Below are 15,476 nucleotides of genomic sequence, written 5' to 3'. Positions count from 1 at the left end.
TTTATTTTCAATTGAGATTTTAAAAGTGAAATATTTCAAAGATCATATTTAAGTTCAATGTGTAATGTTTACGTTACCTATGAGGTATTGTCCGTTGGCTCCCTTGAACAGCCTCTCCAGCAGGCGGGCCCAGAACTCGTTGAGCGCCTCCTCTATGTTGATGTTGGAGCCGCGGTAGTACCGTCTCAGCTCCGTGTACAGCTCAGTGAACACGCGGGTGTTCTGGGTGTACAGGAAACCCAGCACCGGGGGGTAGGACTCTTGCAGGACAACCTCAGAACGGTTCAGCAGCTCCAGGAGGTAATCTGGAATGTGACAGGAAACAGGAAGTGTAAAACAGGAAGTCCAATCTGGTGGGATTACATTTAGAGTTTAGTAGACACTTATCCAGAGCAACTAGGATTAAGTGCCTTGCTCAAGGGCACATTGATAGATTTTTTTACTTAGTCATCTTGGGGATTCAAACCAGAAACATTTTGGTTACTGGCCCAATGCTCTAAACAATTAGGCCAGTGGTTCTCAACCTTGGTCATGGGGACACAAAGGGGGCACATTTTAGTTTTTGCCCTAGCACTACACACCTGATTCAAGTCATCAAAGCCTTTTGATGAGTTGATCATTTGAATCAGCTGTGTAGTGCTAGGGCAAAAACTAAAATGTGCCCCCCTTTGGGTCCCCAGGACCAGGATTGAGAACCAGTGAACTAGGCTACTAGCCGTCCTAGTAGGAGGATTTAGATAGTGAAGTCTGTAGAGAACATAGACTGCCTTTCAGGCAGTGGTAGTGCTTTACATTGTTGTGCATAGCTTTAGTGGTTCTTAGCTGAGCTGTTGATTGATGTTTTCCTCCTTGTTCTTCTTCTGTTTTCTCTCTCACCCTCTTTACATGACATGTCATCTCTTCACAGGGGGTTTGGAAGCCAAGTAAATGCAAAAAATGAAAGGGTACAATTTCCCTTTTATGTGTTTTTTTCTGAATCCTCCTTGCGACAAACAACAGTAGGACATAGGTCAGTCTCAAAGAGCGGTGTTGCCTATGATACAGCTCCCTGCCGTTTAATGTAGTTTAGCTGTGAGGACTGGGGCTCTGCACCGACTTCCCAGAAACTTTACACCAGTTATCTCTCTGCGTCTCATGGCTTTGAACTGCGTATGAAAGATGCCACAGAGATGAACCCGGAGAGGAAGTGTTTAAATGTATTCTCTGGATGAGGATAGGATGTGCAGTGGAAGATACTGTTGCCAAACACATAAAACACAATGAGTGGGATACAGAGACAGTAGAAAAAACCCAGTCAGAGGCACAGAGCATAAACTGGCACCAACAGACACAGGCACATACAGGCCTGCAGAGACACACACAAACAAAAGCAGAGAGCAACATCAACAGCAGACAAACCCAGTCCTGCTGGAATGGGACTCTCCAATCTGTCAGTACCATGGCTCTGACCAAAACCACGCTACACAATAACAGGCTGCGCTGCGACTGCACTGTTCAAGAATATGTTTTCATTGCATCGTCTTTAATGCGTGTGCGTGCGTCTGACTGTGTCTTTTTCTTTGAAGGCATTCTTATCTCCTCCGGCCCGCCATACACCCTAGATGGGGAGCAGCTGAGGAGAGGAATCACTGAGCCTCTATGAAACCCCAAAGTATGGGTTAGAGAATTCCCTTAGCTCAGCAGTATTGTCTCTCTCTGTGTGTGTCTCTCTCTGTCTTTCTCTCTCCCTCTCTATTATATATGCAGTTGAAGTCAGAAGTTTACATACACCTTAGCCAAATACATTTCAACTCAAGTTTTCACAATTCCTGACATTTATTCCTAGTAAAAATCCCCTGTCTTAGGTCAGTTACGATCACCACTTTATTTTAAGAATGTGAAATGTCAGAATAATAGTAGAGTGAAGGATTTATTTCAGCTTTTATTTCTTTCATCACATTCCCAGTGGGTCAGAAGTTTACATACACTCAATTAGTATTTGGTAGCATTGCCTTTAAAATGTTTAACTTGGGTCAAACGTTTTGGGTAGCCTTCCATAAGCTTCCCACAATAAGTTGGGTGAATTTTGGCTCATTCCTCCTGACAGAGCTGGTGTAACTGAGTCAGGTTTGTAGGCCTCCTTGCTCGCACACACTTTTTCAGTTCTGCCCACAAATTTTCTATAGGATTGAGGTCAGAGCTTTGTGATGGCCACTCCAATACCTTGACTTTGTTGTCCTTAAGTCATTTTGCCACAACTTTGGAAGTGTGCTTGGGGTCATTGTACATTTGGAAGACCCATTTGCGACCAAGCTTTAACTTCCTGACTGATGTCTTGAGATGTTGCTTCAATATATCCACATAATTTTCCTCCTCATGATGCCATCTATTTTGTGAAGTGCACCAGTCCCTCCTGCAGCAAAGCACCCCCACAACATGATGCTGCCACCCCCGTGCTTCACGGTTAGGATGGTGTTCTTCGGCTTGCAGCCTCCCACAACTCGTCTGTCCTTGTCAAGGATGGGCTATTGCAGCAGACGACCACACCGGGTTCCACTCCTATCAGCTAAAAACAAGAAGAAGTGGCTCCAGTGGGCACATGATGACCAACACCGGACAACTGAGGAGTGGAAAAACATTGCCTCACCAATAGTAATGTTTTGTTCTCTCTCTCACTCTCTCTCTCACTCACCACCGTTAGATTGTGGTCCCTATGGGGTCAAACACACACACACACACGCAGCAAACATTCACCACACACATCCAGTACACACGCAGACACACTGCCTGAAGATGATACGACAGTGTTGAATAAATGACAGAATATAACGGTAATCATTGCTCAGCGTTATCTAAGCATGGCCTTGTCTTATGATGTGTCACTATTCTCCTATAGTCCTACTCATTATTACTAACCATTAAAGGGGGCAAAACGTATATTTTTGGGAATATGTGCTTTCTACTGTTTCGCTGGGGAATGATTACGAAACATTACAAAAACAAAGTATCCTCATTAAAGCCAACACTACCAGTAAACACAACAGACAGAAATAATGGCCAGAGGCGAACAGAGTGTTTACTGGAAGTCTTTACTGCTAATGGGCTTTGTTATGGGGACATTTCAGGGCTAGCTAGGAGACTAAGTTTAGCTTTTTAAGGCAATGCAAACGTTGCTGTATAACGCAACTGATGTGTAGCGGATTCTAAGCTAGCAGTAAGCATCGCTAAAGGCTCTTGTTTTGAATTCAACCAAATGCCTACACAGTGGGACAGGTGGGCGACTGAGGGTGAGACACAGACACCGCGAGAAGACCTACAATACCAACATACTGTATCCCCAGCAGCTACCTGAACGCTCAGGGCAAAACAACACAAAAAGGCCTGATATTCCAGGCCTTTCTGAGCAGAGCAAAGTGCTTGGTCGCTGTGTTTCTGACTGGATGACAGATCGTTCCCCTGCCACCTGACCAAATGCCAGTCAGACGGACTTCTCCAGAACTCTGCGTCTGTTAGGATTAGCCGGGAGTGCCGCTCTGCTGTCACACACAGGCAGGGACGCAGGACCCACACACTCACATAGATGCGCACACACGTACAAATCAAAATGTAAATACTTTAAAAAAAAATCTAAATCAAATACTTATTTCCCTCATTAAAATGTAAATCATTTTATAACATTTTTGACATGCGTTTTCAGGATTTTTGTTGTTGTTATTCTGTCTCTCACTGTTCAAATAAACCTACTATTAAAATGATAGACTGATCATTTCTTTGTAAGTGGGCAAACGTACAAAATCAGCAGGGGATCATATACTTTCCCCCCCACTGTAGCTTTCAAATAGGCACATTCATCTCTTCTCCTCTCCCCTGTAACTCTTCCCCGGGTCCTTAGTGTACAAGAGAAAGTAGTGCACTATGTTGTCAACTCCTCCCCGGGTCCTTAGTGTACAAGAATTTTCTGCAAATATACCTGGTAAAATAATGGTACTTAAACAACTCTAAGGAGGCCCCTATAAAATCTGTGATTTTCCCCCTGCAAATTCTGTTTTATATTTTCACAAATGACGTTCTCAGTTTTACTTTTCAATCTTAAAATTCCAATTGTTCATAGAGAAACAACAGAAATGTGATGTTCTGAGTCCATGTCTATGCTTAAATCACATCAGAAGACTTTTGATTGTTGATTGTAATTCCCCTTTAATTGCACATCTAGCAAGTGAGGAATGTGCATCTACCGTGCCGGTCCAGTGATGGTTCGGTACTGCTGCTGCTCATTTCATGGCAAAGTTACCAAATAACAAATAATAGATACAAATGATAGACTTACTCATGAAATACTTCTGCCAGGTAAGCCTACTTTGCAGGTAACATTTAAGGTTTTGGGGATAGCAGTTCTGTCAACCCAAAAGACGGTTATCACATCAACTGGCTTCACACAGAGTGAGAGACAAAGGCGCGTACCACACAGACATACAGGGGAAATATTGTTGGAAATGAATTGGCAGATATTGTGTTAGGTTTGGCTTTTTAAGCCAATAGTGGCTGACCAGGGGTGGGATAACGGCAATGTTGCGTTGATTAGATAGCAGCTGGGAGCTTGGCTGTGTCTGATACTTGTGAGATTTGTTTATGACAGTTTTGTGGTAGAACACGTGAAGATTCCATGCACTTTCTGAATTGTTTGGCGAGCTCCTCATAGGTGGCCTACGAGACCTGTTGGAGACCCCTGTCCTAGAGTAAACAGTACTGTCAGCCTGTGACGAGCAGACTGTTGCTGGGGGCTACACTGTTCTCTTAGCTGGCTTGGAACACACACTGGCTAAAATAGAAAAAGACAGGACAGCCATGCTTTGGCTCAAAGTCATGTATATTTTTTATACAACAGAGTAAATAGCAGTCAGATAATACATGGTGTCCCTTCAGATAAGATTTACACATAGGTATGTCAGAAATCCTAGACATTTCCTTCCAGAACAGGGCGAGTGTTTAGTACTCTCCTACTGTTCCATAGGGCAGCCAGTCCCCAGCCAGTGCCCTTCAGCCCTGGTGACTAATGACCATCATTAACATGACACAGTGTGTGCGTGCCTGGGCACGAACATGTGTGTGTGTATGACCTTGCTCTTCCATTTTCTTTCTAAGGGACCCCAGAGGGACCACAATCTAGCCCTCCAACTCCCCTTCATCCCCCTCTCAACCTTTCCCACTCCACCTCTCCCTCATCAGCACCATGACCTCCGGGGGTGGGGGGAGGAGGGGGGGTTGAGGGATAATCATCCCCAGTGACAGAGCACCAGGTTGTGGTGACCAGAGGGATAGGAGAGGGCCTACAGGTGGCTGTAGGTGCTGTAAAGCTATATGCTGCTCTATACTGTGCATATGCTAACACAATAACCCAGGTATAATGTACTATTAGGAATATTCTTTCACATGCATATAATAACCCACACTTCTACCTGCTCACACACTTCTACATCTAGGCCAATTCAGCCTCTCATTCAGGTTTTGTACGCACTTTGTGATTTAGCGCCATTTGCTGCCCATATCATGTATGGCACCTAGTTAATCGTATTTCTTCTATGGTACTTTGTTCTGCGGCGCTGTAAAACAGGAAGCAGGAAGTGTTTCGTTTGATTAAGCACATTTGTCAGGCCAGCAATGGACTCATGATTATATGCCATCCTTTTATGCCTGTGTAAGCATGGCTTGTGAATATTAAAATGTTTAATTAGCCATTCATCTAATTATATTAGGAAGTATTTTGCATTTTTAATGCTTAGAACATTGTGATTATATACCTTTACCTTTACCTTTACTTTATTTGGCGCTAGCAATTCCTGTTATGTATAGAGAGCTGGTCGGGACAATGCTTTCGTACTGTATCTATCTTTTCGGGTTCACTCCGTATTCATTGACTTCCCGTATGACTTCAATAAACCACTGGAGGTAGGAGGCTATTTTCTGACCCATGTCGTTTGGCTGGCTGTCTAATTTTGGTTGGAAACATCTCAAGGAGGACAGTACACTGCAGATTGAGGACCTTTTTGATGAAGAATGTGTTCTTCTATGATCCTGTTTTGTATTTTTTAGTTGATGTGTATCTTTGTAATTTCTGTACTCATTTACAAAAGAGGCCTTGGTCTCAACATGACTCCCTGTCAAAGTAAAGGTTAAATATATTCTCTCTCTCACTCACACACACACACACACACACACACACACACACCTTGCATCCCACTGCAGGTTTGCCTCTGAAGCTAAGCACGGTTGGTCCTGGTCGGTCCTTGGATGGAAGATCAGATGCTGCTGGAAGTGGTGTTGCAGGGCCAGTAGGAGGCACCCTTTCCTCTGGTTTAAAATAAAATATCCCAATGCCCCAGGGAAGTGATTGGGGACATTGCCCTGTGTAGGGTGCCGTCCTTTCGGATGGGACGCTGAACGGGTGTCCTGACTCTCTGTGTTCACTAAAGATCCCATGGCACTTATTGTAAGAGTAGGGGTGTTAACCCTGGTGTCCTGGCTAAATTCCCAATCTGGCCCCTAATCAACCCCAGCTTCCAACTGGCTCATTCATTCCCCCTCCTCTCCCCAGTAACTATTCCCCAGGTCATTGTTGTAAATGAGAATGTGTTCTCAGTCAACTTAGCTGTTGAAAGGAAAGAGGGGTTGAAACCAGGATTAACCCGTGAAGGGCCCATTTCTACAGTGTTCCAATGGCCATCGAAGGGGAGCATTTGCCCACTGAAGTCGCTTACAACGCCGAACTGCAGTCAGTTCAAGACCCTGGTGAGGACGATGAGCACGGAGATGAGCTTCCATGAGGTAGTTTATGACAGTTTGTACAGAAATTCTTTGGTTGTGCAAACCCACAGTTTTATCAGCTGTCAGGGTGGCTCGTCTCAGACCATCACGCAGGTGAAGAAGCCGGATGTGGAGGTTCTGGTGTGGTTACATATGGTCTACGGTTTTGAGGCTGGTTGGATGTACTGCCAACATTTCTAAAACAACATTGGAGGTGGCATCTCGTAGAGAAATGGACATTCAGCTCTGGTGGACATTCCTGCAGTCAGCCTGCCAATTCCACACTCCCTCAAAACTTGAGACATCATTGGCATTGTGTTGTGTGACAAAACACATTTTAGAGTAGCCTTATATTGTCCCCAGCACGAGGTGCACCTGTGTAACGATCATTCTGTTTAATCAGCTTCTTGGTATGCCACACCTGACAGGTGGATGGATTATCTTGGCAAAGGATGAATGCTCAATAACATGAAAGTAACCAAATTTGTCTGCAAAATTTGAGAGAAATAAGCTTTTTATGCGTTTGGAAAATGTCTGGGATATTTTTATTTCAGCTCATGAAACATGGGACCAACAATTTACATGTTGCGTTTCTATTTTTGTTCAGTATACAGTACCGTTCAAAAGTTTGGGGTCACTTACAAATGTCCTTGTTTTTGAAAGAAAAGCATACTTTTTTGTCCATTACAATAACATCAAATTGATCAGAAATACAGTGTAGACATTGTTAATGGTGTAAATGACTATTGTAGCTGGAAATGGCAGATTTTTTTATGGAAGATCTACATAGTCATACAGAGGCCCATTATCAGCAACCATCACTCCTGTGTTCCAATGGCACGTTGTGTTAGCTAATCCAAGTTCATCATTTTAAAAGGCTAATTGATCATTTGAAAACCCTTTTGCAATTATCTTAGCACAGCTGAAAACTGTGGTGCTGATTAAAGAAGCAATAAAACGGGCCTTCTTTAGACTAGTTGAGTATCTGGAGAATCAGTATTTGTGGGTACGATTACAGGCTCAAAATGGCCAGAAACAAAGAACTTTCTTCTGAAACTCGTCAGTATATTCTTGTTCTGAGAAATTAAGGCTATTCCATGCGAGAAATTGCCAAGAAACTGAAGATCTCGTACAACGCTGTGTACTACTCCCTTCATAGAACAGCGCAAACTGGCTCTAACCAGAATAGAAAGAGGAGTGGGAGGCCCCGGTGCACAACTGAGCAAGAGGAGAAGTACATTAGAGTGTCTAGTTTGAGAAACAGATGCCTCACAACTGGCAGCTTCATTAAATAGTAGCCGCAAAACACCAGTCTCAATGTCAAGAGTGAAGAGGCGACTTCGGGATGCTGGTGTATAAGGAGCATCAGCATTTGTGGGTTCGATTACAGGCTCAAAATGGCCAGAAACAAAGACTTTCTTCTGAAACAATGTCTACACTGTATTTCTGGTCAATTTGATGTTATTTTAATGGACAAAAAAAATTGCTTTTCTTTCAAAAACAAGGACATTTCTAAGTGACCCCAAACTTTGGAACGGTAGTGTAACTCTAACTCCCTCTCTCTGTTTGAAATATTCACCCTTCATACCTGACTACTGGAAACCATATACTCAATACCAGCCACTTTGCATAGTCCACTAAAACATGCACCCATGGACACACACACACACACACACACACACACACACACACACACACACACACACACACACACACACACACACACACACACACACACACAGTGTTCTCAGTAGTTTATGCTCTCTATCTTTCTCCATAATCCTGTTGATTCTCTCGTTCTCTCCTCCATTCCGTTCTCTCTCCTCTCACCCCTCACAAGATAAGCCCTGGTATTGATGTGGGATTCGGTGCCTTTGTGTTTAAGAGTTGATGTTGATCCTCCTCCCACTACCAATTACTCCTACTGGAAGCTTACTGGGCCTACCCTGTACCACCTCTGCTCATTGCAGGCTGATCCTGAATCAGTTTCTCCCTCAGAGGGCTTACTGTGGCCTGGCTACAAACAACTGATCTTGAATCAGGTTCTGACACAGGGGGCTCAGTGTACTGCACCACTGCTATTCATCCTAATGATCCTGGATTACTGTCCCCCACAGGAGCCTTATACATAGTGATCCTGATGTGATCACTCACCACTCTGACCTGATGATACCGTATGACATTACTACCACCAGAGCTATATCCAGAGGGGTGCGTGCGTGCGTGCGTGTGCGTGCGTGCGTGCGTGCGTGTGTGTGTGTGTGTGTGTGTGTGTTTATGTGTGTAACCTTGAGTGAAAATAGGACAGCACAAGGCATGATATCCTCCTGGGTCATTCTCAGGTCATTCTCAGGATAAGAAACAGACTAGCTGTATCTGTTGTTAGGCCCTTCTCCTGACTCTGTCCTATACAGAACACCACTAATGAGGGTAATCTGACACCTCTGCATCTCACAAAACACGTACAGATGTAGAATCATCATTGGATCACCCTGTTGCAGGGGAACTTTCCTGCAACGCAGGACATTTAAAACGTATAGTGTATTTGAGGTTTAAAAAGGCTTCTGAACTTTGTGATTTCCAGTTAAACATTTCAGACTAGGTTTTCCCTTACAACATTTTCTTCAAACCCTACAAAAATATCCATGAATTATAATCCACATAATAATTCAAATTTCCTGTTGCTGCAGGATTGCTTTCCCGCTGTAGCAAACAGGCATACACATTTGCACACACACACACACACACACACACACACACACACACACACACACACACACACACACACACACACACACACACACACACACACACACACACACACACACATACACACACACACACAGTAATAGCTCTGTATGGTTCTGGACACGAATAGCCTGTGTATTAATTTGTGGTGAGGCAGGAAATGGAGAGACACAGAGGGAGAGAGAGATAAATGGAGAGAGGGAGGAGGAGTGAACTGTCGAGGCCTCGGCGCCAATGTATCCCGTCCTCCTAATTGCATTTGTCTAGTTTGACAAGTGAATGATCAGATTAACAGTATGCTCCTTGGCTGAGGGAAGGAGGGAGGGAGATGGTGTGAGTGAGTCAGTGAGGAGATCGAGGGAAGAGAGGAGGAGGGAGAGTTGGATTGGATACATGTGGTTACTTTAGGCCTGGCTAGCTTGGCCATTCATTGATGACCCAGCCCCAGTCCCCTCAACAGCAGATTGTTCTAGGCCCTTCCTCTATGGCTGTCCACCTCTCTCTCCCTCTCTCCCTCTCTCTCTCTCTCTCTCTCTCTCTCTCTTTCTCTCGCTTGCTCCCTCCCTCTTTCCCTCTCTCTCCCTCTTTTTTCTTATTACTCCGGGCACTCCAACAAATTTACTCTGGGCTTTGGTTGGGCCAAAAAAAGAGTCCAAGAGTAACCTATTCTGTTACAAAACACTCCATCACAACAGCCTACCATAATGACCCTTGATGCTTCAACGCCCTCATAATTCTATCAAATCATACATCTCAATGTGTCTCAACTACCTCCAGCTGTATATTCCCATTGCCCAAACAATGGACCACATTCCCAAGGCCATAGTCAGACAGTGGAAGAGGATGTTGTGGTGAGAGACGGAGAGAGATAAATAGAGAGAGAGAGAGAGAGAGAGAGAGACCAACAGAGGGATGTTAGCCTGCAGACATCAGTTGATGAATGGTGTCTCTCAGCGTGTGTGTGTGTCTGTCTGTTTAATATAGTGGTCTTTAATGGCATCTAAATGCTTCTTAAGGGGCCGTTGCACTCCTCGGCTTATGGCGCTAACCGCACCGCTGATAAGTGTTGTGATAGATGGAGAGCTGTTCGGACACACCACACTCCGATGCCTCAGTCTCTCTCTCTCAAACTATGTTTCTGTGTGTCTCTGTCTCTCTCTCTCAAACTATGTTTCTGTGTTTCTCTGTCTCGCTCTCTCTTTCTCATGCACTATTTACCCTCTATCCACTCCCTCCTCTTTTTTTCATCTGTTTTCCCCTCCTCCACTCCCTCCTTCTTTCACTGTCCCTCTCCAAAATGTCATATTTCTCCATCTCTCTCCCACTTCGTTGCTCGCTGTCCATCCCTTTCCGCCTCGCTCTTCTCCTTCCAACTCTCTCCTTCTCCTCTACCTCTTTCCTCTCTCTCCCTCTCCTGTCTCTCCGTTCTTCCCTCTTCCCTCTTCTCCTTCTAACCTTCTCTCGTCCCTCTCTCCATCTTTCTCTCTCCACCTTTCCTCTCTTTGTCTCCTGCCTGCTTCCCTCCTCTCTCTCTCCCCCATCCTCTTTTCATAGTAAGTAATGTGTTTGGTGTATTAAGAAAGCTGTAACACTGGCTGCTGCCCGACGTGATTTGCATGCTGAGACCACGAGCCAATCAGGCGGCATAATGGAGCACATGTCCTTGGCACTTATGACATCAGCAGACCCTGAAAGCAGGACATTTGTCTGAGATTGAATCAAATATGTTGTCTATAATTTGGAAGAGTTGCTGGGTCTAATGTAGGGGGGGAAATCACGTTATGTGGACAATCCTAATGTTTACTGATGGTCCCAAGACACTTAAATGAATGTATTAAACCTCATTGATCTGCTTATAAATCATAACAGATTACGTTATGATATGATTCTTTCTGCTTTCAGGTGGTATAATCCTAGATCTGTATAATCATTTCGTCATTAGATGAAAAGCCTACTGTTTTGTTCAGACAACCATGAAAACAACTTCTTAGGGACATTCAATCCCAGCCAACCCAATTTGAAACCGAGTTTCTTAAAGGGGCAATCTGCGGTTTAAACAATATCACAGAGGTTACCCCATCACTGTTTCTGTAAAAAAAAAAAAACTGAGGGATGGGGCTGGAAATGTAACCCCTCTCAAATTCATAGACAGAACTACGGATGCAATTGCTGACCATCCATGATATCAGCATTATACATTGAACCATCATTTGAGGCTGTACAGTGTTTGTTTACAACTAGGCCTACATTGTTTACAAACAAAGGAATAAAACAAGCTGGTATTGGGGGCTCTGATAGGGGTAAGACAGCTGAACTAAGCCCGTGAGTCATTTCTAAATTATAAGCTTCATGAATCAATATCTACATATCATGAATGTAAAAGTCACACGGGGAATCTTTCCAGTTCAAAAAGGTCCCTCGAAGAACTCTGAAAAGGGTGTTCAGGGCTGTGTAAAGGTTCAAAACGGAACCTTTATGTAATGCGAGGGGTTCCATTTTGAACCTTTATTAATGAGGGTCGTGTTCCAGAGCTTAGACGTTGCTGACGCCTGACAGATCTTACAACGCCTGTATAGTTATTTTAAGTATCAGCTAGCCACATCATATGCTATAGAAATGTGTTAGTCGATCACACAGTCGATGGCGTGGCACGCAACCATTGGTTGTCGCGTCGCCTCGGCGTAGCTGTGGAACGCGCTCAAAGCATTGAACATCTCCAGGGTTCATGGAGTCACCTTTCATTCTAAGTGTAGAACTGAGTGTGCCCGTCAGCCAGAGCTCTGTGATCAAATCTACTTAAATGAGGAGTAATCTGCATCGCAGACAAAAAAAAATAGGCTGACATACACAAGGCAATAACCCACTGGCTAGTGATACTGGAGTGTTGTGTCTGTCGAGTGTGTGTGTGTGTGTGTGTGTGTGTGTATGAAGGGCTGCTGTTCAAAGTGCCAGGGTCGCATTCTCTCTCTCACTCTCTCGCTCTCTCTCACTCACTCACTCTCACACAGATGCCTGGCATGACACCATTAGCCCTTCCACCACCTGCCAGGATAACGGCACCTTCTGTCTGGCACAGCTGCCCGCCATCCAACACCTCTCCCTTAGGTGTCTTTCCTTGGTGTCCTCTTTGACCTCTACTCCTCCACCTCTCTCTCTCGTTGACTTTCAGCCCCCAACTTTCGTTTGGTCTCTTCAGGTGTTTGTCACGCGGCCTCACCTGTCACTTTCTGACTCCCTCTCATCCTCACACACACACTCGCCCTCTATCGTGATCTATTTCTCTCTTTCGCTCATTTTCTCTTTCGTCACATAGCTCCAACCCACTTTCTTCTGTGGGCAGTGGAAGCTGACCCCTACTGTCCTTTTCTTTCCATTGTTAGCAGCTGGCAGCTGGTAGTACCCACTGCTCTGTCTCCACACACACATGGGCGCACACACGCTCTTCTGACTCCACGGCTCCACAGTCTTTTCCATAGGACCAGGCAGAAAATGTGCTTTTCCAGTCGAAAATTAGAGGAGTCATTGAGAAGGGAAACTATGATAAACCCCTCATTTATGAAGAATTAGAGGTTTTGGCTAAGCTGATGCTTCGGTGCAAATCTATTTAACAGATATATGTGCCCAGGCCTGACGAAATGTTTATGTCTCTCGATTTGTGTTTATAGTGATACAAAGGAGGGTGGATCTGTTGTAAACAGACGCATGCAGACACACACACACACACGCACACACACACACACACAACGCACACACACACACACACACACACACACACACACACACACACACACACACACACACACGTGTGGCAAAGGTGACTCAGGCAGAGGAAGGAGGAGTGTACACACAGACATTTTACATGTTACAGTCCCCCTAACTTAGCGAGTTAATACAGATCTGCTATCTTAATTTGATCCCTCCGTTGTCACAGGGAATTTTCCTGCACGGCAGGAAATGCAAATCGTCCACATAATAATTCACATTCACTGTTGCTGCAAAATTATTTTCCTGCTGCTGCAAAATTATTTTCCTGCTGTGAGAAGCAGGGTCAAATTTAAGACAGCACATCTATATTTCCTCTTGGTGAGAGTCACACTTGCAGTGTGGAATAGAGTCTTCTGAAACAGATGTGCTCTGCTCTTAACTCTAGGGGTTAGAGTTAGACCTCCACAGTCCTTTGGGTCTACAGTATAAAGGCCTGCCTATCCCGGCTGGGACGGTAACACCCTACACTTAGCCACATGGCACAGGCCCACACCCAGCTAAACACACACTGATGAGGAGAGACTCCAGACGGGACTAGGACATAAGTCATACACTTCCCCACTGGGCACAGACGTCATGTCAATGTTAGTTTTAGTTGATTCAATGTCATCACATTGAATTGTTTGGTTGAAATGATGTGGAAACAACCGACTAGGCCACTTGTAATCTTATGCACTTGTACATTCCTCCATCAACACTTCTGTCACTTAACTACTTAACCATCACCACAGCAAGCAAAAATACTAAACTACTACCGGATTATGAATTGCTCGGATAGAGTAAAAGTCACTGAAGTCCTCAAACCTCATACATTTCATGATACACCCAATTCATGCCCTCTGCACATTCAAAAATACAAATAAGTTATTGTTATCATGGGAGGGCACAGCTAAGACTCTGTCCAGTCCAACAGACAGTCCAGTAATGGTAGGGTACAGCTGGACAAGCCTGGACAAGTCAAAGGGGGCCCTTGCCTACCAATAGAGGTCCACAATGGAAACACGTCTTTTGATTTATTTTGTGTATATTCACTAGATATAGACCACACCTTTAACATAATAGTTTTAAGGATTTTCTTTGTAAGGGAATGGGGTGGTAGTTGAGGTAGCTTGGTGAAGGGGGGATCGTAATGATCGAGGTAGGCACAGGTGTTGTTATCCGTAGGATGATGAAGAGTGCCAGTTTCTTTTGGTGGAGGGGTGTGGTTCTCTGGCAGGTTGCAAGCAAGGGCACCAGATGATGGAAGATTTGGTATGAAGCCATCACAAAGAAGGCTTTGGAGGCTGAGACAGGAGCCGGCTGAAGGCTGAGGGATGGTGGTGAGCTGTGTGGGGGAATGGAGGGACACGTCGTCGCTCATCGGATGTGAACCGGGTGAACAGGATGGACAGGCTTCAGTGAAGTGTGTGGAGGACATTGGGAGGTTGAAGGCCCGAGGAGTGTGATCGCAAACGGACAGGATATGGTTGGTACATGGAGCAGAGGAAGTTGCTTTGCGGTGTGGCCTGCTGGAGCAGGAAATAGGTTGTTATCTTAGAGGTCATGTCCGAGGCTAATCCGCGCCTGTGGGCTTGCGTTGGAGGCTAATTCGGAGGCTGTGGGCACGAAGGATGACGGGCTGGGTCGTTGGCCAACGGGGCTGGTTCGAAGGCTGAAGAGGCTGGTGTTGAACAACGACGAGGCTGGGTTGAAGACTGCTAAAGGCTAGGTCTACGGCTGATGAGGGTGGGTCGAAGGCTGGGACGAAGACTGGTGAAGGCTGGGTCGACCGCTGATGAGACTGGGTCGAAGGCTGGGACAAAGACTGGTGGGGCCGGGTCGGAGGCTGGTGTCAAACGCCGACGAGGCTGTGTGGAAGACTGGGCTGGGTTGAAGACTGATGAAGGCTGGGTCAAAGACGTAGGTGAGCAGGGAGATGGTTGGGATAGTGAAGCTGTTGATGTGTGGATGGAACGGCGGCGATGGGGTGGTGGGTTCAGGTCTCCGGGCCAACCGGCGTGGAGGGTGCCTGTGAAGAAGGGATGAGGGGGGAGGTTGGATATAGCGAGTTTAGGGACAGAGAGAGCTGGGATAGGCAGGGGATGAAAAGAGGAAGGCTGGAGCAGTGGTGGTGTCAGGAACCGTATCCGAGAGAGATTGGAAGGAAGAGAGATAGATTTAACCTCTTGTCGTTCGCCTAGGAT

The 15,476-nt window shown here is 45.2% G+C and overlaps 1 protein-coding gene across 1 annotated transcript in view; it reads right to left on the bottom strand.

The window, feature by feature from the left end:
- Nucleotides 1-15,476, bottom strand: part of LOC106568852 (glypican-1) — a 113,181-nt gene that overhangs the window by 18,540 nt on the left and 79,165 nt on the right. Inside the window, exon 4 of the mRNA XM_014139581.2 lies at nt 78-305. Coding sequence (XP_013995056.1) covers nt 78-305 — 228 coding nt within the window. The remainder of the gene's footprint in view (nt 1-77; nt 306-15,476) is intronic.

This window comes from Salmo salar, chromosome ssa14 (genome assembly GCF_905237065.1).
Source record: "Salmo salar chromosome ssa14, Ssal_v3.1, whole genome shotgun sequence".
Taxonomy (NCBI): domain Eukaryota; kingdom Metazoa; phylum Chordata; class Actinopteri; order Salmoniformes; family Salmonidae; genus Salmo; species Salmo salar.
This window is presented reverse-complemented; position numbering and strand designations above follow the sequence as displayed.